General features: G+C 67.9%; 2 protein-coding genes across 2 annotated transcripts in view; one reads left to right on the plus strand and one right to left on the minus strand.

The window, feature by feature from the left end:
• The window catches only part of XAB2 (XPA binding protein 2), a 29,322-nt gene extending 11,528 nt beyond the window's left edge, over nt 1-17,794 (minus strand). Inside the window, exons 1-8 of the mRNA XM_068997991.1 lie at nt 17,537-17,794; nt 15,979-16,127; nt 12,855-12,978; nt 11,517-11,714; nt 8,559-8,693; nt 7,680-7,844; nt 5,465-5,609; nt 800-951 (exon numbers count right to left, since the gene is read on the minus strand). Coding sequence (XP_068854092.1) covers nt 800-951; nt 5,465-5,609; nt 7,680-7,844; nt 8,559-8,693; nt 11,517-11,714; nt 12,855-12,978; nt 15,979-16,127; nt 17,537-17,788 — 1,320 coding nt within the window. The 5' untranslated portion in view covers nt 17,789-17,794. The remainder of the gene's footprint in view (nt 1-799; nt 952-5,464; nt 5,610-7,679; nt 7,845-8,558; nt 8,694-11,516; nt 11,715-12,854; nt 12,979-15,978; nt 16,128-17,536) is intronic.
• Nucleotides 17,795-17,991: 197 nt separating this feature from the next.
• PET100 (PET100 cytochrome c oxidase chaperone) lies at nt 17,992-21,472 on the plus strand. The gene is made up of 4 exons (XM_068997885.1): nt 17,992-18,039; nt 19,272-19,358; nt 19,446-19,478; nt 20,564-21,472. Exons 1-4 carry the CDS (start codon nt 18,013-18,015, stop codon nt 20,621-20,623), a joined length of 207 nt encoding a protein of 68 aa, XP_068853986.1. The 5' UTR covers nt 17,992-18,012; the 3' UTR covers nt 20,624-21,472.
• The last annotated feature ends 244 nt before the right edge of the window (nt 21,473-21,716 follow it).

A 21,716-nucleotide genomic window follows, 5' to 3' on the forward strand; every position in this document is an offset into this window, starting at 1 on the left:
GACACGGGGGGACATGGGGGACACAGGGGACACGGGGGGACATGGGGGACACGGGGGGACATGGGGGTTACAGGGGACACGGGGACACAGGGGGACAGCAAAGGACACGGAAGACATGGGGGACACAGGGGGACAGCAAAGGACACGGGGGGCACGGGGACACAAGGGACAGCAAAGGACACGGAGAACACGGGGGACATGGGGGACATGGGGGACACGGGGGGACATGGGGAAGCACAGGGACACAGGGGACAGCAAAGGACACGGGGGACATATGGGACACAGGGGGACATGGGGGGCACGAGGAGGCACAGGGACACGGGGGACATGGAGGACACAGGGGACATGGAGGACACGGGGACATGGGGAGGCACAGGGACACAGGGGACAGCAAAGGACACGGGGGACATGGGGGACACAGGGGGACATGGGGGACATGGGGGAACATGGGGGACACAGGGGACATGGGGAGGCACAGGGACATGGAGGACACAGGGGGACACGGGGGGACACGGGGACAGCAACAGACGCAGGGATGCAGGACACAAGAGGACGCAAGGAAACGAGGGCCATGGGGAAACGGGGGCCATGGTGGGGACACGGGGACAGGGAGGGGACACCACAGTCAGTACAGCGTCACCGCCAGACCACCCCACCACCCACCCCCCAACACCCCCCGATGTCCCCAGGTGTCCCCTACAGCCACCCACGTTCCCCCACGTCCCTGCTGCATCCTCCCGCGTCCCCGTCCTCTCAGGGTGCCCCCCTCACACCCTCCCGCCTCGGGGTGTCCCCTCACCTTGTCGGGGTGCCCCTGGTGCAGGGCCACCCTCTTGTGCCACTCGTGGACGTTGTGGGGGTTCTGCCGCAGGAGGACGCTGTTGAGCAGCAGCGGCCGCCGCGCCATGAGGCGCTCGAAGCGCGCCAGGCGCAGCTCCAGCTCCACCTCCTCTGCGGGGACACGGGGGGGGCACGGGGGTCAGGGGACATCAGGGGACACCAGGGGACATCAGGGGACATCAGGGGACACGGGGGGGCACGGGGGTCAGGGGACATCAGGGGACATAGGGGGACATCAGGGGACATAGAGGGTTACGGGGGTCAGGGGACATCAGGGGACACGGGGGGACACGGGGGTCAGGGGACATCAGGGGACATGGGGGGGGCACGGGGGTCAGGGGACACCAGGGGACACCAGGGGACATCAGGGGACATGGGGGGGGCACGGGGGTCAGGGGACATCAGGGGACACGGGGGTCAGGGGACATCGGGGGGTCACAGGGGACAAGGGGGGGTCAGGGGACATCAGGGGACATAAGGGGTCAGGGGGGTCAGAGGACATCAGGGGACACCAGGGGATATGGGGGACACACGGGTCAGGGGCGTCAGGGGACACTAGGGGACACAGGGGGGTCACAGGGGTCAGGGGGCATCAGGGGACATCAGGGGACACAAGGGGTCACGGGGTCAGGGGACACGGGGGGTCACAGGGGCCAGGGGACATTAGGGGACACGGGGGATCACAGGGGTTCAGGGGGTCAGGGGACACCAGGGGACATCAAGGGACATCAAGGGACACGGGGGGTCACAGGGGTCAGGGGACACAGGGGGACACCAGGGGACACAGAGGGGTCACAGGGGTCGGGGGGTCAGGGGACACCAGGGGAATTACGGGGGTCAGGGGACATCGGGGACATCAGGGGACATGGGGGGGGTCACAGGGATCAGGGGACACAGGGGGACACCAGGGGACACAGAGGGGTCACAGGGGTCAGGGGACACCAGGGGAATTACGGGGGTCAGGGGACATCAGGGGAATTACGGGGGTCAGGGGACATCGGGGACATCAGGGGACATGGGGGGGGGTCACAGGGATCAGGGGACACAGGGGACACCAGGGGACACGGGGGGACACGGGGGTCACAGGGGCCAGGGGGACACAGGGGGACACCAGGGGGTCACAGGGGTTGGGGGGGTCAGGGGACACCAGGGGACATCAGGGGACATCAAGGGACACGGGGGGTCACAGGGGTCAGGGGACACAGGGGGACACCAGGGGACACAGGGGGGTCACAGGGGTCAGGGGGGTCAGGGGACACCAGGGGAATTACGGGGGTCAGGGGACATCAGGGACATCAGGGGACATGGGGGGGTCACAGGAGTCAGGGGACACGGGAGAAGCCAGGGGGGACACAGGAGGATGCAGGGGGATCGGGGGGGGTCACGGGGGTGGGGACACCAGGGGACACGGGGGGGGGTCACAGGGATCAGGGGACACGGGGGGACACAGGGGTGACAGGGGCCAGGGGGACACAGGGGGACACCAGGGGGTCACAGGGGTTGGGGGGGTCAGGGGACACCAGGGGACATCAAGGGACACGGGGGGTCACAGGGGTCAGGGGACACAGGGGGACACCAGGGGACACAGGGGGGACACAGGGGTCAGGGGACACCAGGGGAATTACGGGGGTCAGGGGACATCAGGGGACATCAGGGGACACGGGGGGGGTCAGGGGACATCAGGGGACATCAGGGGACATGGGGGGGTCACAGGAGTCAGGGGACACGGGAGAGGCCAGGGGGGACACAGGAGGATGCATGGGGATCGGGGGGGTCACGGGGGTGGGGACACCAGGGGACACGGGGGGGGGGGGGGTCACAGGGGTCAGGGGACACCAGGGGACACGGGGGGACACGGGGGTCACAGGGGCCAGGGGGACACAGGGGGACACCAGGGGGTCACAGGGGTTGGGGGGGTCAGGGGACACCAGGGGACATCAGGGGACATCAAGGGACACGGGGGGTCACAGGGGTCAGGGGACACAGGGGGACACCAGGGGACACAGGGGGGTCACAGGGGTCAGGGGGGTCAGGGGACACCAGGGGAATTACGGGGGTCAGGGGACATCAGGGACATCAGGGGACATGGGGGGGTCACAGGAGTCAGGGGACACGGGAGAAGCCAGGGGGGACACAGGAGGATGCAGGGGGATCGGGGGGGGTCACGGGGGTGGGGACACCAGGGGACACGGGGGGGGGTCACAGGGATCAGGGGACACGGGGGGACACAGGGGTGACAGGGGCCAGGGGGACACAGGGGGACACCAGGGGGTCACAGGGGTTGGGGGGGTCAGGGGACACCAGGGGACATCAAGGGACACGGGGGGTCACAGGGGTCAGGGGACACAGGGGGACACCAGGGGACACAGGGGGGACACAGGGGTCAGGGGACACCAGGGGAATTACGGGGGTCAGGGGACATCAGGGGACATCAGGGGACACGGGGGGGGTCAGGGGACATCAGGGGACATCAGGGGACATGGGGGGGTCACAGGAGTCAGGGGACACGGGAGAGGCCAGGGGGGACACAGGAGGATGCATGGGGATCGGGGGGGGTCACGGGGGTGGGGACACCAGGGGACACGGGGGGGGGTCACAGGGATCAGGGGACACAGGGGACACCAGGGGACATGGGGGGACACAGGGGCCAGGGGGACACAGGGGGACACCAGGGGGTCACAGGGGTCAGGGGACATCAGGGGACACAGGGGACACGGGGGGGGTCACAGGGGTCAGGGGACACAGGGGTCACCGGGGTGGGGACACAGGGGGACACCAGGGGACATGGGGGGGTCACAGGGGTCAGAGGACATGGGGGGACACCAGGGGACACGGGGCAGGTTCAGGACCCCTGGGCACCCTCGTGCTGGGGACAGGGTGACAGGGACACGCGGGCACTGGGCACCCCTGGGGGTGGGGCTGGGGCCAGGGACCCCCAGTGGGGGGCTGGGGCCAGTCCAGGTGACCAGGCCCCCCCCCAGGATGGGGAAACTGGGGAGGGACCCCCCAAACTGCCCCTCCTGGAGGAGCCCCCTGAGGTGGGACCCCGCAGCACCCCAAAATCCCCCTTCTGGAGGGGACACTGAGGCGGGACCCCCTGGGCACCCCGAAATGCTCTGGATTTGGGGGATACGCTCAGGGTTTTGGGGCCAAACCGAGCCAGGGCCGCCTGAGAGCCGTTTTGAGGTGCCTCCCTACTTTTGGGGTGCCTCCCTACTTTCGGGGTGCCCTTCCCCCTAGACCATCCCAGCTCCCCCACCTGCTCCTCTGGGATGGCCTCACTCAGCCCCCCTCTATTTTGGGGTGTCCCCCTCATTCCAGGGTGCCCCTGCATTCCAGGGTGTCCCCCCCACTCCAGGGTGTCCCTTCCATACATTCCAGGTGTCCCTCACACATTCCAGGGTGCCCCCCCCCCCATTCCAGGGTGTGCCCCCTATTCCAGGGTGTGCCCCCCTCTCACTCCAGGGTGTCCCCCCCATTCCAGGATGTCCCCCCCCATTCCAGGGTGTCCCTCCCCCCACTCCAGGGTGTCCCTCTATTCCAGGGTGTCCCCCCCCATCACTCCAGGATGTCCCCCAACACACTCCAGGGTGCCTCCCTATTCCAGGGTGTCCCCTCCCCCCATTCCAGGGTGTCCCTTCCCCCCATTCCAGGGTGTCCCCCCCATTCCAGGGTGTGCCCCCCTCTCACTCCAGGGTGTGCCCCCCACTCCAGGGTGTCCCCCCCTCTCACTCCAAGGTGTCCCCCAACACACTCCAGGGTGCCTCCCTACTCCAGGGTGTCCCTTCCCCGCATTCCAGGGTGTCCCCCCCCACTCCAGGGTGTCCCCCCCCTCACTCCAGGGTGTTCCCCCCATTCCAGGGTGTCCCTCTGTTCCAGGGTGTCCCTCCCCCCATTCCAGGGTGTCCCCCCCCCATTCCAGGGTGTGCTCCCCTCTCACTCCAGGGTGTCCCCCCCACTCCAGGGTGTCCCCCCCCTCACCCCAGGGTGTCCCCCCCATTCCAGGGTGTCCCCCCCCTCACCCCAGGGTGTCCCCTCCATTCCAGGGTGTCCCCCCCCCCCACTCCAGGGTGTCCCTTCCCCCCATTCCAGGGTGTCCCCCCCATTCCAGGGTGTCCCCACCCCACTCCAGGGTGTCCCTCCATTCCAGGGTGCCCCCGCATTCCAGGGTGTCCCCCCTCATTCCAGGGTGTGCCCCCCTCTCACTCCAGGGTGTCCCCCCCATTCCAGGGTGTGCCCCCCTCTCACTCCAGAGTGTCCCTCCATTCCAGGGTGTCCCCCCCCTCACTCCAGGGTGTCCCTCCATTCCAGGGTGTCCCCCCCATTCCAGGGTGTCCCTCCCACTCCAGGGTGTCCCCCCTCCATTCCAGGGTGTGTCCCCCCCCTCACTCCAGGGTGTCCCCCCCACTCCAGGGTGTTCCCCCTCCATTCCAGAGTGTCCTCCCCCCTTACACCAGGGTGTCCCCCCCATTCCAGGGTGTCTGCCCCACACACTCCAGGGTGTCCCCCCCTCCTGCCCATGACCCAGCTGTGCCAGGGTGTCCCCAGTAACGCTCTCCTTGCCCCCCACCTGCCCTTCTGGGGTGCCCCTGGTGCTCCCCAGGTTCGGGGTGCCCCCACCCACCGTCCTGGCCCCGTCCCAGCTGGGCCTGCGTGTCCAGCAGGGCCCCGATGACGCTCTCCTCGAAGCGGGCGTAGCTGTCGAACACCTGCGTGAAATCCCGCACGGTCATCACGGTCTGCACGGCCTCCTCGTACACATCCCGGGCCTGGGGACAACGGGATCGGGATTGGGATTGGGATTGGGATCATCCCGGTCTGCACGGCCCCCTCGTACACATCCCGGGCCTGGGGACAGCGGGATTGGGATTGGGATCAGGATCATCCCAGTCTGCACGGCCTCCTCGTCCACATCCCGGGCCTGGGGACAACGGGATCGGGATTGGGATTGGGATCGGGATCATCCCGGTCTGCACGGCCTCCTCATACACATCCCGGGCCTGGGGACAGCGGGATTGGGATTGGGATCATCCCGGTCTGCATGGCCCCCTCGTACACATCCCGGGCCTGGGGACAGCGGGATTGGGATTGGGATCAGGATCATCCCAGTCTGCACGGCCTCCTCGTACACATCCCGGGCCTGGGGACAACGGGATTGGGATTGGGATTGGGATCAGGATCATCCCGGTCTGCACGGCCTCCTTGTACATATCCCAGGCCTAGGGACAATGGGATGGGGACAGGGACAAGGGTGACACAGACCAGGCACAGGGACAGTGCTGAGGATGCAGAAACACCGCTGGGTGACAAGGACGGGTGACAAGGATGGGTGACAAGGATGGGTGACAAGGACGGCACTGGGGACAGAGAAAGGGACAGGCAAAGCAAACAGGAAATAGGAACAGCACCGGGCACAGGGATGTGCACGAGCAGATGGACACGGGGTGAGGGGACAGTGCCGGTGACACGAGGACAGTGCTGGTGACACGGGACGGTGACACAGGGGACGGTGACACAGGGGACGGTGACACAGGGGGCAGTGCCGGTGACACGAAGACAGTGCTGGTGACACGGGACGGTGACACAGGGGATGGTCACACGGGACGGCACCGGTGACACAGGGGACAGCACCGGTGACACGGGGGATGGTGACAGAGGGGATGGTGACAGAGAGGACAGCATTGGTGACACTGGGCACGGCGACAGGAGCCAGCACAGAGCACAGGACAGCACAGGGGACATGGGAAACTGCCGGGAGAGGGACGGTGCTGGGGACACGAGGGACAGAGACAGGCACGGGGCCAGGGAAGCGGGGTGGGGATGGCCCTGGGGTGGCCAGGGGATGGGGACTGTGGTGGCCCTGGGGAAGGGGACACAACGTTGGCACCGGAGCTGTCATGGCCTGGGGGGTTGGGGACCGGAGCCGTGGTGGCCCAAGGAGGGGCTGGGGGTGGCCTGGGGGGCTTTGGGGACAGGAACGGGGCTGTGGTGGCTCTGCGGGGTGACAGGGACCGGGATGGCAGCTGGGGACAGCGTGGCAGCCTGTTCCAGGGGTGTCAGTCTGTCCCAGGGGTGTCACTCTGTCCCCAAGGCTGTCAGTCTGTCCCAGGGGTGCCAGCCAGGGACAGGGAGCGTCACTCTGTCCCCAAGGGTGTCAGTCTGACCCAGGGGTGTCAGTCTGTCCCATGGGTGTCACTCTGTCCCCAGGGGTGCCAACCAGGGACAGGCAGCGTCACTCTGTCCGTATGGATGTCACTCTGTCCCATGGGTGTCATTCTATCCCAGGGGTGTCACTCTGTCCCAGGGATGTCAGCCTGTCCCCAGGAGTGTCACTCTGTCCCTATGGGCGTCACTCTGTCCCAGGGGTGTCACTCTGTCCCTATGGGTGTCAGCCTGTCCCAGGGGTGTCACTCTGTCCCCAGGCTGTCAGTCTGTCCCTATGGGTGCAGTCTGTCCCCAGGGGTGTCACTCTGTCCCAGGGGTGTCACTCTGTCCCCAGGAGTGTCACTCTGTCCCTATGGGTGTCACTCTGTCCCCAGGCTGTCAGTCTGTCCCTATGGGTGCAGTCTGTCCCTATGGGTGTCACTCTGTCCCCAGGCTCTCACGCTGTCCCTATGGGTGTCACTCTGTCCCAGGGGTGTCACTCTGTCCCCAGGCTGTCAGTCTGTCCCTATGGGTGCAGTCTGTCCCCAGGGGTGTCACTCTGTCCCCAGGCTCTCACTCTGTTCCTATGGGTGTCGCTCTGTCCCCAGGCTGTCAGTCTGTCTCTATGGGTGCAGTCTGTCCCCAGGGGTGTCAGTCTGTCCCAGGGGTGGCACGGGGACAGCAGGGGGTGTCACCTTCTCGAGGTGGCCGCAGCGCACGTAGCAGTCGGCCAGTGCCCCCCAGAGCCGCCCGCGCTGGTCCGTGAAGCGCGTGAGGCCGCCCCGGATGATGCCCCCGGCGTCCAGCGAGCGCACGCGGTCGGGGTGCTGGGACAGCAGCTCGCACAGCTCCTGCCACAGCTGGGGAAACAGGGCTGTCAGAGACCCCAAAACCACCCCAAAACCACCCCAGGGTGCTGGGATAGCAGCTCGCACAGCTCCTGCCACAGCTGGGGAAACAGGGCTGTCAGAGACCCCAAAACCACCCCAAAACCACCCCAAAACCACCCCAGGGTGCTGGGACAGCAGCTCGCACAGCTCCTGCCACAGCTGGGGAAACAGGGCTGTCAGAGACCCCAAAACCACCCCAAAACCACCCTGAGAGCCCCCAGCTCCTGCCACAGCTGGGGAAACAGGGCTGTCAGAGACCCCAAAACCACCCCAAAACCACCCTGAGAGCCCCCAGCTCCTGCCACAGCCCGGGATAGGGGAAGGGAGGTGTCAGAGACCCCAAAACCACCCCAGGGTGCTGGCACAGCAGCTCACAGAGCTCCTGTCACAGCTGGGGGGGGGGACACAGGGCTGGGTCAGAACTCCCAGAACCCCCAAAACCTCACTGAGACCCCAAACACCCTCTGGGACCCCCCCAGAACCACCCAGGGACCCCCCAGCCCTGAGCGACACCCAGGATCCCCCAACCCCTCCCCACCCCACAGGTGACCCCCAGCTCCCCCCCAGCTGTCCAGAGGCCCCCCCGTGCCCCGTGTTGCCTCCCAATCCCTTCCAGGTGCCTCCCCAGGTGCCCTGTGCCCCCCACGGTGTCCCCCCAGGTGTCCCCCCGCCCCCCGTGCCCACCTGGTAGTTGGATTTGCCCTCCCGGGACACGAAGCGCTCGTCGTTCACCAGCCGGGCCAGGACCTGCGCGGCCTCGTCCAGGCGGCCCACGGAGCGCAGGTAGGCCACGTACTGCTCGGCCTCCTCGGGGCACAGCTGGGGACAGCAGGGCCACCTCAGTGCCACCTCAGAGCCACCTCAGAGCCACCTCAGGGCCACCTGAACCCCCCACGTACTGCTCGGCCTCCTCGGGGCACAGCTGGGGATAGCAGGGCCACCTCAGAGCCACCTCAGTGCCACCTCAGTGCCACCTCAGAGCCACCTCACTCAGTGCCACCTCAATGCCACCTCACTCAGTGCCACCGCAGCGCCACCTCAGAGCCACCTCAGAGCCACCTCAGGGCCCCCTGAACCCCCCACGTACTGCTCGGCCTCCTCGGGGCACAGCTGGGGACAGCAGCGCCATCTCAGTGCCACCTCACTCAATGCCACCTCAGACTCACCTCAGTGCCACCTCACTCAGTGCCACCTCAGAGCCACCTCAGTCCTACCTGAACCCCCCACGTACTGCTCGGCCTCCTCGGGGCACAGCTGGGGACAGCAGCGCCACCTCAGTGCCACCTCACTCAGTGCCACCGCAGGGCCACCTCAGTGCCACCTCACTCAGTGCCACCGCAGTGCCACCTCACTCAATGCCACCTCAGAGTCACCTCAGTGCCACCTCACTCAGTGCCACCTCAGTGCCACCTCAGTGTCACCACAGGGCCGCCTCAGAGCCACCTCAGTGTCACCTCAGTGCCACCTCACTCAGTGCCACCTCACTCAGTGCCACCTCAATCCCCCACATGCTACTCGGCCTCCTCAGGGCACAGCTGGGGACAGCAGGGCCACCTCAGTGCCACCTCACTGAGTGCCACCTGAGAGCCACCTCAGTGTCACCTCAGTGCCACCTCAGGGCCACCTCGGTGCCACTTCAGCGGCACCTGAACCCCCCACGTACTGCTGAACCTCTTTGAGGCACAGCTGGGGACAGCAGCGCCACCTCAGTGCCACCGCAGGGCCACCTCAGTGCCACCTTGGTGACACCTCACTCAGTGCCACCTCAGCATCACCTCAGAGCCACCTCAGGGCCACCTCAACGACCGAGTGTCCAGCCATCGCCCCGAGGTGACGCTGCCAGCTGAGCCCCCCGTGCTGCCGTGTGTCCTCGCCCCAGGGTGACACTGCCACGTGTGCCACAGCCACAGGGCGATCCTCCAGGTGTGCCCCCATCCCCAGGTGTGCCCCCATCCCCAGATGTGCCCCCATCCCCAGGTGTGTCCTGTCCCCGTCCCCAGGTGTGTCCCTGTCCCCAGGTGTCCCCAAGGGTGTGTGTGTGTCCCCAGGGGTCTGTGTGTGTCCCCAGCTGTGCGTTCCTGTCCCCAGGAGTCCCCGGGTGCCCCCAGGTGTGCGTCCCTGTCCCCAGGTATCCCCAGGTGTGTATCCCCAGGTATCCCTGGCTGTGTGTCCCTGCCCCCAGGTGCGTGTCCCTGTCCCCAGGTGTCCCCAGATGTCCCCAGCTGTCCCCGGCTGTCCCCAGGTGTGTGTCCCTGACCCCAGGTATCCCCAGCTGTCCCTGGCTGTCCCCGGGTGTGTGTCCCTGTCCCCAGGTGTGTGTCCCTGTCCCCAGCTGTCCCCATATGTCCCCAGCTGTCCCCAGGTGTGTGTCCCTGTCCCCAGCTGTCCCCATATGACCCCAGCTGTCCCCAGGTGTGTGTCCCTGTCCCCAGGTGTGTGTCCCTGTCCCCAGGTGTCCCCAGATGTCCCCAGCTGTCCCCAGATGTGTGTCCCTGTCCCCAGGTGTCCCCAGGTGTCCCCAGCTGTCCCCAGGTACGTGTCCCTGTCCCCAGCTGTCCCCAGGTGTCCCTGGCTGTCCCCAGGTGTGTGTCCCTGCCCCCAGGTGCATGTCCCTGCCCCCAGGTGTCCCCAGCTGTCCCCAGGTGTGTGTTCCTGTCCCCAGGTGTCCCCAGATGTCCCCAGCTGTCCCCAGATGTGTGTCCCTGTTCCCAGATATCCCCAGCTGTCCCCAGCTGTCCCCAGGTGCGTGTCCCTGTCCCCAGGTGTCCCCAGGTGTCCCCAGGTGCGTGTCCCTGTCCCCAGATGTGTGTCCCTGTCCCCAGATGTCCCCAGCTGTCCCCAGGTGTCCCCGGCTGTCCCCAGGTGCGTGTCCCTGTCCCCAGGTGTCCCCGGCTGTCCCCAGGTGCGCATGCCTGTCCCCAGCTGTCCCCAGGTGTCCCCGGCTGTGTGTCCCTGTCCCCAGATGTCCCCAGATGTCCCCAGCTGTCCCCGGCTGTCCCCAGGTGCGTGTCCCTGTCCCCAGATGTCCCCATATGTCCCCAGCTGTCCCCAGATGTGTGTCCCTGTCCCCAGCTGTCCCCAGGTGTCCCCAGCTGTCCCCAGGTACGTGTCCCTGTCCCCAGCTGTCCCCAGGTGTCCCTGGCTGTCCCCAGGTGTGTGTCCCTGCCCCCAGGTGCATGTCCCTGTCCCCAGGTGTCCCCAGCTGTCCCCAGGTGCGTGTCCCTGCCCCCAGGTGTCCCCAGCTGTCCCCAGGTGTGTGTTCCTGTCCCCAGGTGTCCCCAGATGTCCCCAGCTGTCCCCAGATGTGTGTCCCTGTTCCCAGATATCCCCAGCTGTCCCCAGCTGTCCCCAGGTACGTGTCCCTGTCCCCAGCTGTCCCTGGCTGTCCCCAGCTGTCCCCGGCTGTCCCCAGGTGTGTGTCCCTGCCCCCAGGTGCGTGTCCCTGTCCCCAGCTGTCCCCAGGTGTCCCCAGCTGTCCCCAGGTGCGTGTCCCTGCCCCCAGGTGTCCCCAGCTGTCCCCAGGTGTGTGTCCCTGTCCCCAGGTGTCCCCAGATGTCCCCAGCTGTCCCCAGGTGCGTGTCCCTGTCCCCAGGTGTCCCCAGATGTCCCCAGGTGTCCCCGGCCATCCCCGGCCGGCCGTACCTTGAGGAAGCGGCGGAAGACGCGCACGGCGGTCTCGGGCAGGGGGTGTTTCCGGACGAAGCTCAGGTACTGCGGCCACAGGCGCCGGTGCTGGGTGATGGGCAGTGCCCGCAGCGCCCGGTCGAAGGTGCGGCGCGTGCGCGTGATGCGGCCCTGCTCCGCCAGGAACTGGCAGTAATCCAGCCAGATCCGCGGCATCTGCGGGGCAGGGGCGTGAGGGGGCACCGGGGGCGTCCCCGTGTCCCCAAACCCCGTGCCACACCTCGCCCTCCCCGTGCCCCCCACGCCCCGTGTCCCCTCCGTGTTCCTCCCTTTCCCCCACGCCTCCTGTCCCACATCCGCCTGGTGCTCCCTCTGTCCCGCCCCACCCCTTGTCCCCCTGACCCTGCACCCCCTTGTCCCCTCTGTGTCCCCCTGACCCTGCACCCCCTTGTCCCCTCTGTGTCCCCCTGTCCCTGCACCTCCATGTCCCCCCCATGTCTCTCCCTTACCCCCACGCCTCCTGTCCCACATCTGCCTGGTGCTCCCTGTGTCCTGCCCTGCCCCTTGTCCCCTCTGTGTCCCCCTGTCCCTGCACCCCCTTGTCCCCTCTGTGTCCCCATCCCTGCACACCCTTGTCCCCTCCATGTCCCCGTCCCTGCACCCCCATGTCCCCTCCATGTCCCCCTGTCCCTGCACCCCCTTGTCCCCTCCATGTTCCCCTATCCCTGCCCCCCCTTGTCCCTCCCGTGTGCCCCCTGTTCCTGCACCCTCTTGTGCTCTCCGTGTCCCCCTGTCCCTGCACCCCCGTGTCCCCTCCATGTCCCCCTGTCCCTGCACCCCCTTGTCCCCTCTGTGTCCCCGTCCCTGCACCCCTATGTCCCCTCCATGTTCCCCTGTCCCTGCACCCCCTTGTCCCCTCCATGTTCCCCTATCCCTGCCCCCCCGTGTCCCCCCCGTGTCCCCCCGTCCCTGCACCCCCGTGTCCCCTCTGTGTCCCCCTGTCCCTGCACCCCCGTGTCCCCCCCGTGTCCCCGTCCCTGCACCCCCGTGTCCCCTCTGTGTCCCCCGTCCCTGCACCCCCGTGTCCCCCCCGTGTCCCCATGTCCCTACACCCCCTTGTCCCCCCCGTGTGTCCCCCACGTCCCTACACCCCCATGTCCCCCCTGTCCCCTCCATGTCCCGCTCTCCCTGCCCCCCTGTATCCCCCCCCCGTGTCCCCCTGTCCCTGTCCCCCTGTGTCCCCCCCGTGTCCCCCATCCCCTCCATGTCCCCCTGTCCCTGCCCCCCTGTATCCCCCCCGTGTCCCCCTGTCCCTGCCCCCCGTGTCCCCCCCGTGTCCCCTCGGTGTCCCCTGACCTTGTGCATGAACACCAGGGCTCTCTCGTGGACGGCGTTGGCCTCCTCGAAGGCGGGGTCCGAGGGGCAGCGCCCTTTGACCTGTGCCCGGCGCTGCCGCAGGTACTGGTACCACAGCTTGTAACTGGGACGGGGACACCCCTGTCACCGGGGCCAGCCTGGCACCGGGGACACCCCTGCCACCTGGGCCACCCAGCACCTGGCACCTGGGCCACCTGTGTCACCTGAGCCACTGCCATCACCGGGGACACCCAGCACCCTGTCCCCTGTGCCACCCCTGTCACCTGAGCCACCTGTGCCACTGCCGTCACTGGGTACACCCGGCACCCTGTTCCCTGTGCCACCTGTGTCACCTGAGCCACCCCCATCACCAGAGTCACCCCCTGTCACCTGTGCCACCCGGGCCACCCAGCACCCTGTCACCTGTGCCACCCCTGCCACCTGAGCCTCCTGTGCCACTGCCACCTGGGCCACCCAGCACCCTGTCACCTGTGCCACCCCCGTAACCGGAGTCACTCCCTGCCACCTGGGCCACCTGGGCCACCCAGCACCCTGTCCCCTGTGCCACCCCTGTACCCTGTGCCACCCCCATCATCAGACTCACCCCCTGCCACCTGGGCCACCTGTGTCACCTGAGCCACTGCCATCACCAGGGACACCCAGCACCCTGTCCCCTGTGCCACCTGTGTCACCTGTGCCACCCCCATCACCAGAGTCACCCCCTGTCACCTGTGCCACCTGGACCACCCGGCACCCTGTCATCCGTGCCATGCCTGCCACCTGAGCCACCTGTGCCATTGCCATCACCAGGGACACCCAGCACCCTGTCACCTGTGCCACCCCTGTCACCTGTGTCACCCCGTCACCTGTGCCACCCCTGGCACCTGCCACCTGTGCCACCCCGTCACCTGTGCCACTGTCATCACCGGGGACACCCAGCACCCTGTCCCCTGTGCCACCCCTGTCACCTGAGCCACCTGTGCCACTGCCGTCACTGGGTACACCCGGCACCCTGTCCCCTGTGCCACCCCTGTCCCCTGTGCCACCCCCATCATCAGACTCACCCCCTGCCACCTGGGCCACCTATGTCACCTGAGCCACTGCCATCACCAGGGACACCCAGCACCCTGTCCCCTGTGCCACCCCCATCACCAGAGTCACCCCCTGTCACCTGTGCCACCTGGGCCACCCGGCACCCTGTCATCCGTGCCATACCTGCCACCTGAGCCACCTGTGCCATTGCCATCACCAGGGACACCCAGAACCCTGCCACCGGGGACACCCCTGTCACCTGTGTCACCCCGTCACCTGTGCCACCCCTGGCACCTGTGTCACCCCTGGCACCTGAGCCACCTGTGCCACTGCCATCACTGGGTACACCCGGCACCCTGTTCCCTGTGCCATCCGTGTCACCTGAGCCGCCCCCATCACCAGAGTCACCCCCTGTCACCTGTGCCACCTGGGCCGCCCAGCACCTGTCACCTGTGCCACCCCTGCCACCTGAGCCTCCTGTGCCACTGCCACCTGGGCCACCCAGCACCCTGTCACCTGTGCCACCCCTGTCACCTGTGTCACCCCTGTCACCTGTGCCACCCCTGGCACCTGCCACCTGTGCCACCCCTGTCACCTGTGCCACTGTCATCACCTGGGCCACCCAGCACCCTGTCACCTGTGCCACCCCCGTAACCGGAGTCACTCCCTGCCACCTGGGCCACCTGGGCCACCCAGCACCCTGTCCCCTGTGCCACCCCTGTACCCTGTGCCACCCCCATCATCAGACTCACCCCCTGCCACCTGGGCCACCTGTGTCACCTGAGCCACTGCCATCACCAGGGACACCCAGCACCCTGTCCCCTGTGCCACCCCCATCACCAGAGTCACCCCCTGTCACCTGTGCCACCTGGGCCACCCGGCACCCTGTCATCCGTGCCATACCTGCCACCTGAGCCACCTGTGCCATTGCCATCACCAGGGACACCCAGCACCCTGCCACCGGGGACACCCCTGTCACCTGTGTCACCCCGTCACCTGTGCCACCCCTGGCACCTGTGTCACCCCTGGCACCTGAGCCACCTGTGCCACTGCCGTCACTGGGTACACCTGGCACCCTGTTCCCTGTGCCATCTGTGTCACCTGAGCCGCCCCCATCACCAGAGTCACCCCCTGTCACCTGTGCCACCTGGGCCGCCCAGCACCTGTCACCTGTGCCACCCCTGCCACCTGTGTCACCTGAGCCACTGCCATCACTGGGGACACCCAGCACCCTGTCCTCTGTGCTACCCCTGCCACCTGTGCCACCTCCGTCACTGGAGTCACTCCGCCACCTGGGCCACCCAGCACCTGCCACCTGTGCCACCCGTCACCTGTGCCACTGCCATCACCGGGGCCACCCAGCACCTGTCACCTGTGCCACCCTTGTCACCTGTGCCAGCCCCGTCACCAGAGTCACCCCCTGCCACCTGGGCCACCCCCATCACCAGAGTCACCCCGTCACCTGGGCCACCCGTGCCACCCCTGCCACCTGTGCCACCCCTGTCACCTGTGCCACCCCTGTCACCTGAGCCACCTGTGCCACTGCCATCACCGGGCCACCCAGCACCCTGTGCCCTGTGCCACCCCTGTCCCCTGTGTCACCTGTGCCACCCCCGCCACCAGGGCCACGCCTACCACATGAGCCACCCTTGATGCCCTGCCACATGTGCCACCATCACCTGGGCCACCCTTGCCACCTGCTGTCACCCTGACAGGACCCAGACCGTCCCTGCCAGCCCCGAGGGGACACAGCGGGTCCCCGCCACCCCTCTGCCCACACAAAGGCACTGAGGTGCCCCTGTGCCCCCCAAGTGTGCCCAAGTGTCCCCCAGGTGTGTTCTAGGTGTCCCCCAAGCGTGCCCAGGTGAGCGCCCAAAGGTCCCTGTGCCTTCCAGGTGCACCTGTGGTGCCCCCAGTTGTGTCCAGGTGTGGCCAGGTGTACCCCACGTGCCCCCCAGGTGTGCCCCAGCTGCTCCCAGGTGTGCCCAGGTGTGCCCCAGGTGTGCCCAGGTGCCCCCCGCTGTCCCCAAGTGCCCCCAGGTATGCCCAGGTGTACCCCACGTTCCCCCCAGGTGCCCCCAGGTGCCCGTACCTGCCGGGCAGCTCCCTCAGGGCCCTCTCGTAGATCTGGTTGAGGCGGGGCCGGGGCCCGCGCTGCCGGGCCTGGGCGTAACGGAGCCAGCCCCGCACCGAGAAGGGGTTCCTGAGCAGCTCCTCCTCGTGCTGCACCTCCTCGTCCTCCTGGGGACACACGGGGACAGGGCACACATCAGGGACAGGGGGCACGTCAGGGACAGAGGGCACATCGGGGACAGGGGGCACATCGGGGACAGGGGGCACGTCAGGGACAGGGGGCACGTCAGGGGACAGCTCAGGGACAGGGCACACATCAGGGACAGGGCACACATCAGGGACAGGGGGCACATCAGGGACAGGGGGCACGTCAGGGACAGGGGCACGTCAGGGGACAGCTCAGGGACAGGGCACACATCAGGGACAGGGGACACGTCAGGGACAGGGGGCATGTCAGGGACAGGGGGCACGTCAGGGACAGGGGGCATGTCAGGGACAGGGGGCACATCGGGGGACAGGGGGCACGTCAGGGACAGGGGGCACGTCAGGGAGCACATCGGGGACAGGGGACACGTCAGGGACAGGGGGCACGTCAGGGAGCACATCGGGGACAGGGGACACGTCAGGGACAGAGGGCACATCAGGGGACAGCTCAGGGACAGGGCACACATCAGGGACAGGGGGCACATCGGGGACAGGGGGCACATCGGGGACAGGGCACACCTCAGGGACAGGGGACAGCTCAGGGACAGGGGACACGTCAGGGGACAGCTCAGGGACAGGAGATACATCAGGGACAAGTGACATGCACATGGACAGGGGACACATCAGGGACAGGGGACATGCACAGGGACAGCTCACGGGACAGGGGACACCTCAGGGAAAGCTCAGGGGACACCTCAGGGGACAGGGGACACCTCAGGGGACATAGACAGGGACAGAGAATGCACACAGGGACAGCTCAGGGGACAGGGGACACCTCAGGGGACAGGGGACATGCACAGGGACAGCTCACGGGACAGAGGACACCTCAGGGGACATACACAGGGACAGAGAATGCACACAGGGACAGCTCAGGGACAGGGGACACCTCAGGGGACACAGGACACATGCAGGGACAGCTCCTGCCTGTGCTCCTGAGGGGACAGGGGACACGCACAGGGACAGCTCAGGGGACACCTCAGGGACAGGACAGCCCCTCCTGGTCCTCCTGGGGACAAGGGCACAGGGGACACGGCGGACGGGGCACTTCCTCCTGAGGCCCCTGAGGATAAAGGGTCAGCAAAGGGAACGGGGAGGTGGGGACAGGGATGGGGACAGGGCCACCAAATGAGCCGCGGGACGGGGACACGGGAAGGGGGACAGGGATGGGGCCATGGGGACGGCAAGGGACAGCGATGGGGACAGGGACGGGGCCAGCGACGAAAGAGGGACGGGGACAGGAGCCCGGGGCTCGTGAATGGGGGCTGGGGACAAGGAACGGGAAATGAGAACAGGGACGGGCCCTACGGCCGAGGACAGGGACACGAGGACAGGGCCAGGGCTGGGGAAAGGAGGGGACGCGGCCCCGCGCTCACAAAGCACAGCTCGGGCCGTTCCGGGCCCGGCCCCGCTCCGGGATCCGCCACCGCTCCGGGATCCGCCACCGCTCCGGGATCCGCCACCGCGCCGGGCCCCGCTCCCGGCTCCGCTCCCGACCCCGCCCCGAGCTCCGGTTCCGCCACTGCTCCAGGTCCCGGCTCCGGCTCCTGCTCCAGGCCGAGCCCCGCTCCCGGCGCCGCTCCCGGCGGCTCCTCCCGCTCCGCCATCTCGGCCTCGGCTGCTGCCATTTCCCCGCCCTCACTTCCGGCGCTCTGCCCTCACTTCCGGCGCCGCTCCAGACCCTCTTCCGTCCTGCCCCTGCTCCGCTCTCATTGGCCCATCCGGCCTTCGCCCCGCCCCCTCCCCTCCGCCCGTAGCCAATAGGCTGCGGGGGTGCTGGACGGGCGGCCAATGGGCGGCCGTGGTGTTGCGGGGCTGGGAGAGACGGAAGCGAAGGGGCCCGGGAGGAGCCATGGGGGTGAAGCTGGAGATCCTGAGGGTGCGGGGGGAGCGATAACGGGGGGGGGGGCACGGGGGGGGGCACAGGGGGGCACGGGGGGGCGATAACGGGGGGGGCACAGAGGGGCACGGGGAGCGATAACGGGGGGGGCACAGAGGGGCACGGGGGGCGATAACGGGGGGGCACAGGGGGGCGATAACGGGGGGGGCACGGGGGGCGATAACGGGGGCGGGAGGCACGGGGGGCGATAACGGGGGCGGGGAGCGATAACAGGACCAGGGTCACGGGGGGCGATAACGGGGGGGTCACGGGGCCGGGGGCAATTGGGGGTAGCTCGGGGGGCAGTGGGGGGGTCACGGGGGGCGATAGCGGGGGCGATAACGGGGGCGGGGGTCACGGGGGGGCGATAACGGGGGCAGGGGCAGTGGGGGGGTCACGGGGGGGCGATTACGGGGGCGGGGTCACGGGGGGTGATAACGGGGGCGATAACGGGGGCGGGGGCAGTGGGGGGGTCACGGGGGGCAGTTGGGGGGGGGTCACAGCCCGGGGGGGCGATCGGGCCGGGGACAAAGAGGGCGGGAAGCCCAGGGGACACGGGGGGACACAGGGGACACGGGGGGACACAGGGGACACGCAGGGACGGGGGGGACACGCAGGGACCAGGGACGGGGGGGGGGGACCCCAGGGGTGACCGGGCACGGGAGGTGACACCGACAGCGACGTTCCTGTGGCTGGGCCTCCCTGTCGGGGCACTGGGGGTGGCACGGGGGGGACATAGGAGGTGGCACAGGAGGTGACGCAGGTGACACGGGAGGTGGCAGAGGTAGCACAGGAGGTGACAGTGGTGACACAGGTGGCACAGGAGGTGCCATGGGCGGCTCTGTGGCAGATGCTGGTGTACCTGTCCTTCCCGGTCGGGGTGTTCTGGGTGTGACAGGGGTGGTACAGGTGGCACAGGAGGTGACAGAGGTGGCACAGGTAACAGAGGTGGCACAGCAGGTGACATGGGTGACAGAGGTGGCACAGGAGGTGATAGAGGTGGCACAGGAGGCGGCATAGGTGACACAGGTGGCACAGGAGGTGGCACGGGTGGCTCTGTGGCAGATGCTGGTGTACCTGTCCTTCCCGGTCGGGGTGTTCTGGGTGTGACAGGGGTGGCACAGGTGGCACAGGAGGTGACAGGGGTGACACAGGAGGTGGCACAGGTGGCAGAGGAGGTGACACGGGTGACAGAGGTGGCACAGGAGGTGGCACGGGTGGCTCTCTGGCAGATGCTGGTGTACCTGTCCTTCCCGGTCGGGGTGTTCTGGGTCTCCAACCAGGCCGAGTTCTTCCAGCGCCACGTGATCGACCGCAAGGTGGGGGAGGGGATGGGGGGAGGGCACCCCTGGGGACACCTCGATGTCCCCCTGGGTGCCCTCCCCCTTCACCCGCTCTCTTTCCAGAGGGAGATTTTCCCGCCGGACAATCCCGAACGGGTGAGGCCCCGACTGTCCCCGTGGTGTCCCCGGGGTGTCCTCACTGTCCCTGCTGTCCCACAGTGTCCCCAACGTGTCCCCAATGTCCCTCTCCGTGTCCCCCCAGTCCCTTCCCAGTGTCCCCAATGTCTCCAGTGACACCCCCAGTGTCCCTACCCCCCTGATATTGCCAACGTGTCCCCAGATTCCCCCTGGGTGTCCCCAACACCCCCCAGGGCTCCCCACGGGATCCCCACGGTGTCCCCAAGATCCCCCGGTGTCCCCAGAGTCTCTTCCCGGTGTCCCCAGTGTCCCCCTGCTGTCCCCTGCTGCCCTGGGGGGGACAGAGAGGACACCCAAGGGACACTCTTGGTACCACCTGGTGTCCCCTCATGTCCCTGCTGTCCCCTGATCCCGTGTCTGTGTTCCCTGACTCCGTTTCCCGTGTCCCTGACCCTGCTCCTCGTCCCCTGTTCCTGCTTCGTGTCCCTGAACCCTGTCCCTGACCCTGTTTCCTGTTCCTGTCCCTGACCGTTGTCCCCATGTCCCTGTCCCCTGTCGGTGTCCCTGAACCATGTCCCCATGTCCCTGACCCTGTCCCTGACCCTGTCGGTGTTCCTGACCCTTGTCCCCATGTTCCCATGTCCCTGACCCTGTCCTTGACCCCTGTCCCTGACCCCTGACCCCGTCCCCTGTCCCCTGTCCCCATCCCTGTCCCCTGTCCCTGTCCCCTCTTGGTGTCCCCTGTCCCTAACCCTGTTTCCTGTCCCTGACCCTGTCCCTGATCCTGTCACTTGTCGCTGTCCCCTGACCCCATCCCCTGTCCCTGACCCTGTTGGTGTCCCCTGACCCTGTCCCCTATCCCTGTCTCCTGTCCCTGACCCTGTCCCTTGTCGGTGTCCCCTGTCCCTGACCCTGTCCCTTGTCGGTGTCCTCTGACCCTGTCCTTGACCCTGTCCCCATCCCCTGTTGGTGTCCCCTATCCCTGTCCCTTGTCAGTGTCCCCTGTCCCTGACCCTGTCCCCTCTTGGTGTCCCCTGTCCGCTGTCGGTGTCCCATGTCCCTGATGCTGTCCCTGACCCTGTCCCCTCTCGGTGTCCCCACAGCGCCGGGCCATGGCTGAGCTGAAGCAGCGGCTGCGGGAGGGGAAGGGGACACAGGCGTGAGGGGACAGGGACACACGGGCACCCCGCGGGGCACGGCGCTGGCAGAGGGGACACCACAGTGCCAGAGGGGACACATGGTTGTCAGAGAGGACACTGCAGTGGCAGAGGTGACGCCGTAGTGACAGAAGGGACACCGCAGTGACAGAGGGGACACCGCAGTGACAGAGGGGACGCGTGGCTGCTCGCCGTGGCTGCACCGTGACACCGGCACCGTGGGCACGGCGGTGACGCGGGAGCCGCGTGGCAGCGTCCCGTGACCGTGGGCTCGCGGTGACGCCGCTGCCAGGGCCGCGCTGGCCACAGAGGGGACACGTGGCTGCCTCCCGTCACCGTGGGCACGGCCTGGTGCCATCACGGTGGCTGAGTCGGTGGCAGAGGGGACACGCGGCCGCATCCCGTCGGTGACGACATCGGTGGCAGAGGGGACACGTGGCAGCGGCCGCTGCCATCGACGCTGTGACCCTGTTGGTGGCACGGGGGCCACGCCTCGTCCGTGGCACAAGGGACACCACGTGCCCTCACCTGATGGCACCGCCACGGGTGGCAGCGGGGCCACGTGGCCGTCCCCGTGTCCCTGCACTGGCTGGTGCCGTGGGGACACGTGTGGGACACGTGAGGGACGCGTGTGGGACTTGTGTCTGTACCTGCTGCTGCCCAGCCCCGAGGGCACACGTGGCACCCCTGGATGTGTCCCTGTCCCCAATAAACGGCGCTGGCACTGCCCAGGGGGGCATCCCCAGGGTGTCACCAGGGGTGGCAGAGCTGTCCCCCAGTGCCACCTGGGGCTCCTGTGCACCCTCAGTGTCCCCTGGTGCCACCCTCACGGGTGTCCTGTGTCCCTCAATGTCACCCGAGTGCTGTGGGTGTCCCTTGGTGCCACCCCCCGCGATGTCCTCTGTCCCCCAGTGTCACCCATCCGCCTGGTGCCACCCCCAGTGACGGGTGCCTTGTCCCCCCAGTGCCCCCCCAAGGCCCCACGGGTGTCACAGGCCCCAAGTGCTCGGGGGGGTTTATTGGGGTTGGGGGGGGACACAGATGGGGGGAGGGGACGGGGGTGACGCGGTGGGGGGAGGGTGGGGGGGGTCCGTGGCTC

Source organism: Aphelocoma coerulescens, chromosome 30 (genome assembly GCF_041296385.1).
Source record: "Aphelocoma coerulescens isolate FSJ_1873_10779 chromosome 30, UR_Acoe_1.0, whole genome shotgun sequence".
Lineage (NCBI taxonomy): Eukaryota > Metazoa > Chordata > Aves > Passeriformes > Corvidae > Aphelocoma > Aphelocoma coerulescens.

Coding starts and splice junctions, on each gene's coding strand:
- PET100 (XM_068997885.1), top strand. CDS start 18,013: ATGGGGGTGAAGCTGGAGATCCTGAGG. Junction 19,359..19,445: donor GCCACGTGATCGACCGCAAG/GTGGGGGAGGGG, acceptor CTCTCTTTCCAG/AGGGAGATTTTCCCGCCGGA. Junction 19,479..20,563: donor CGCCGGACAATCCCGAACGG/GTGAGGCCCCGA, acceptor GTGTCCCCACAG/CGCCGGGCCATGGCTGAGCT.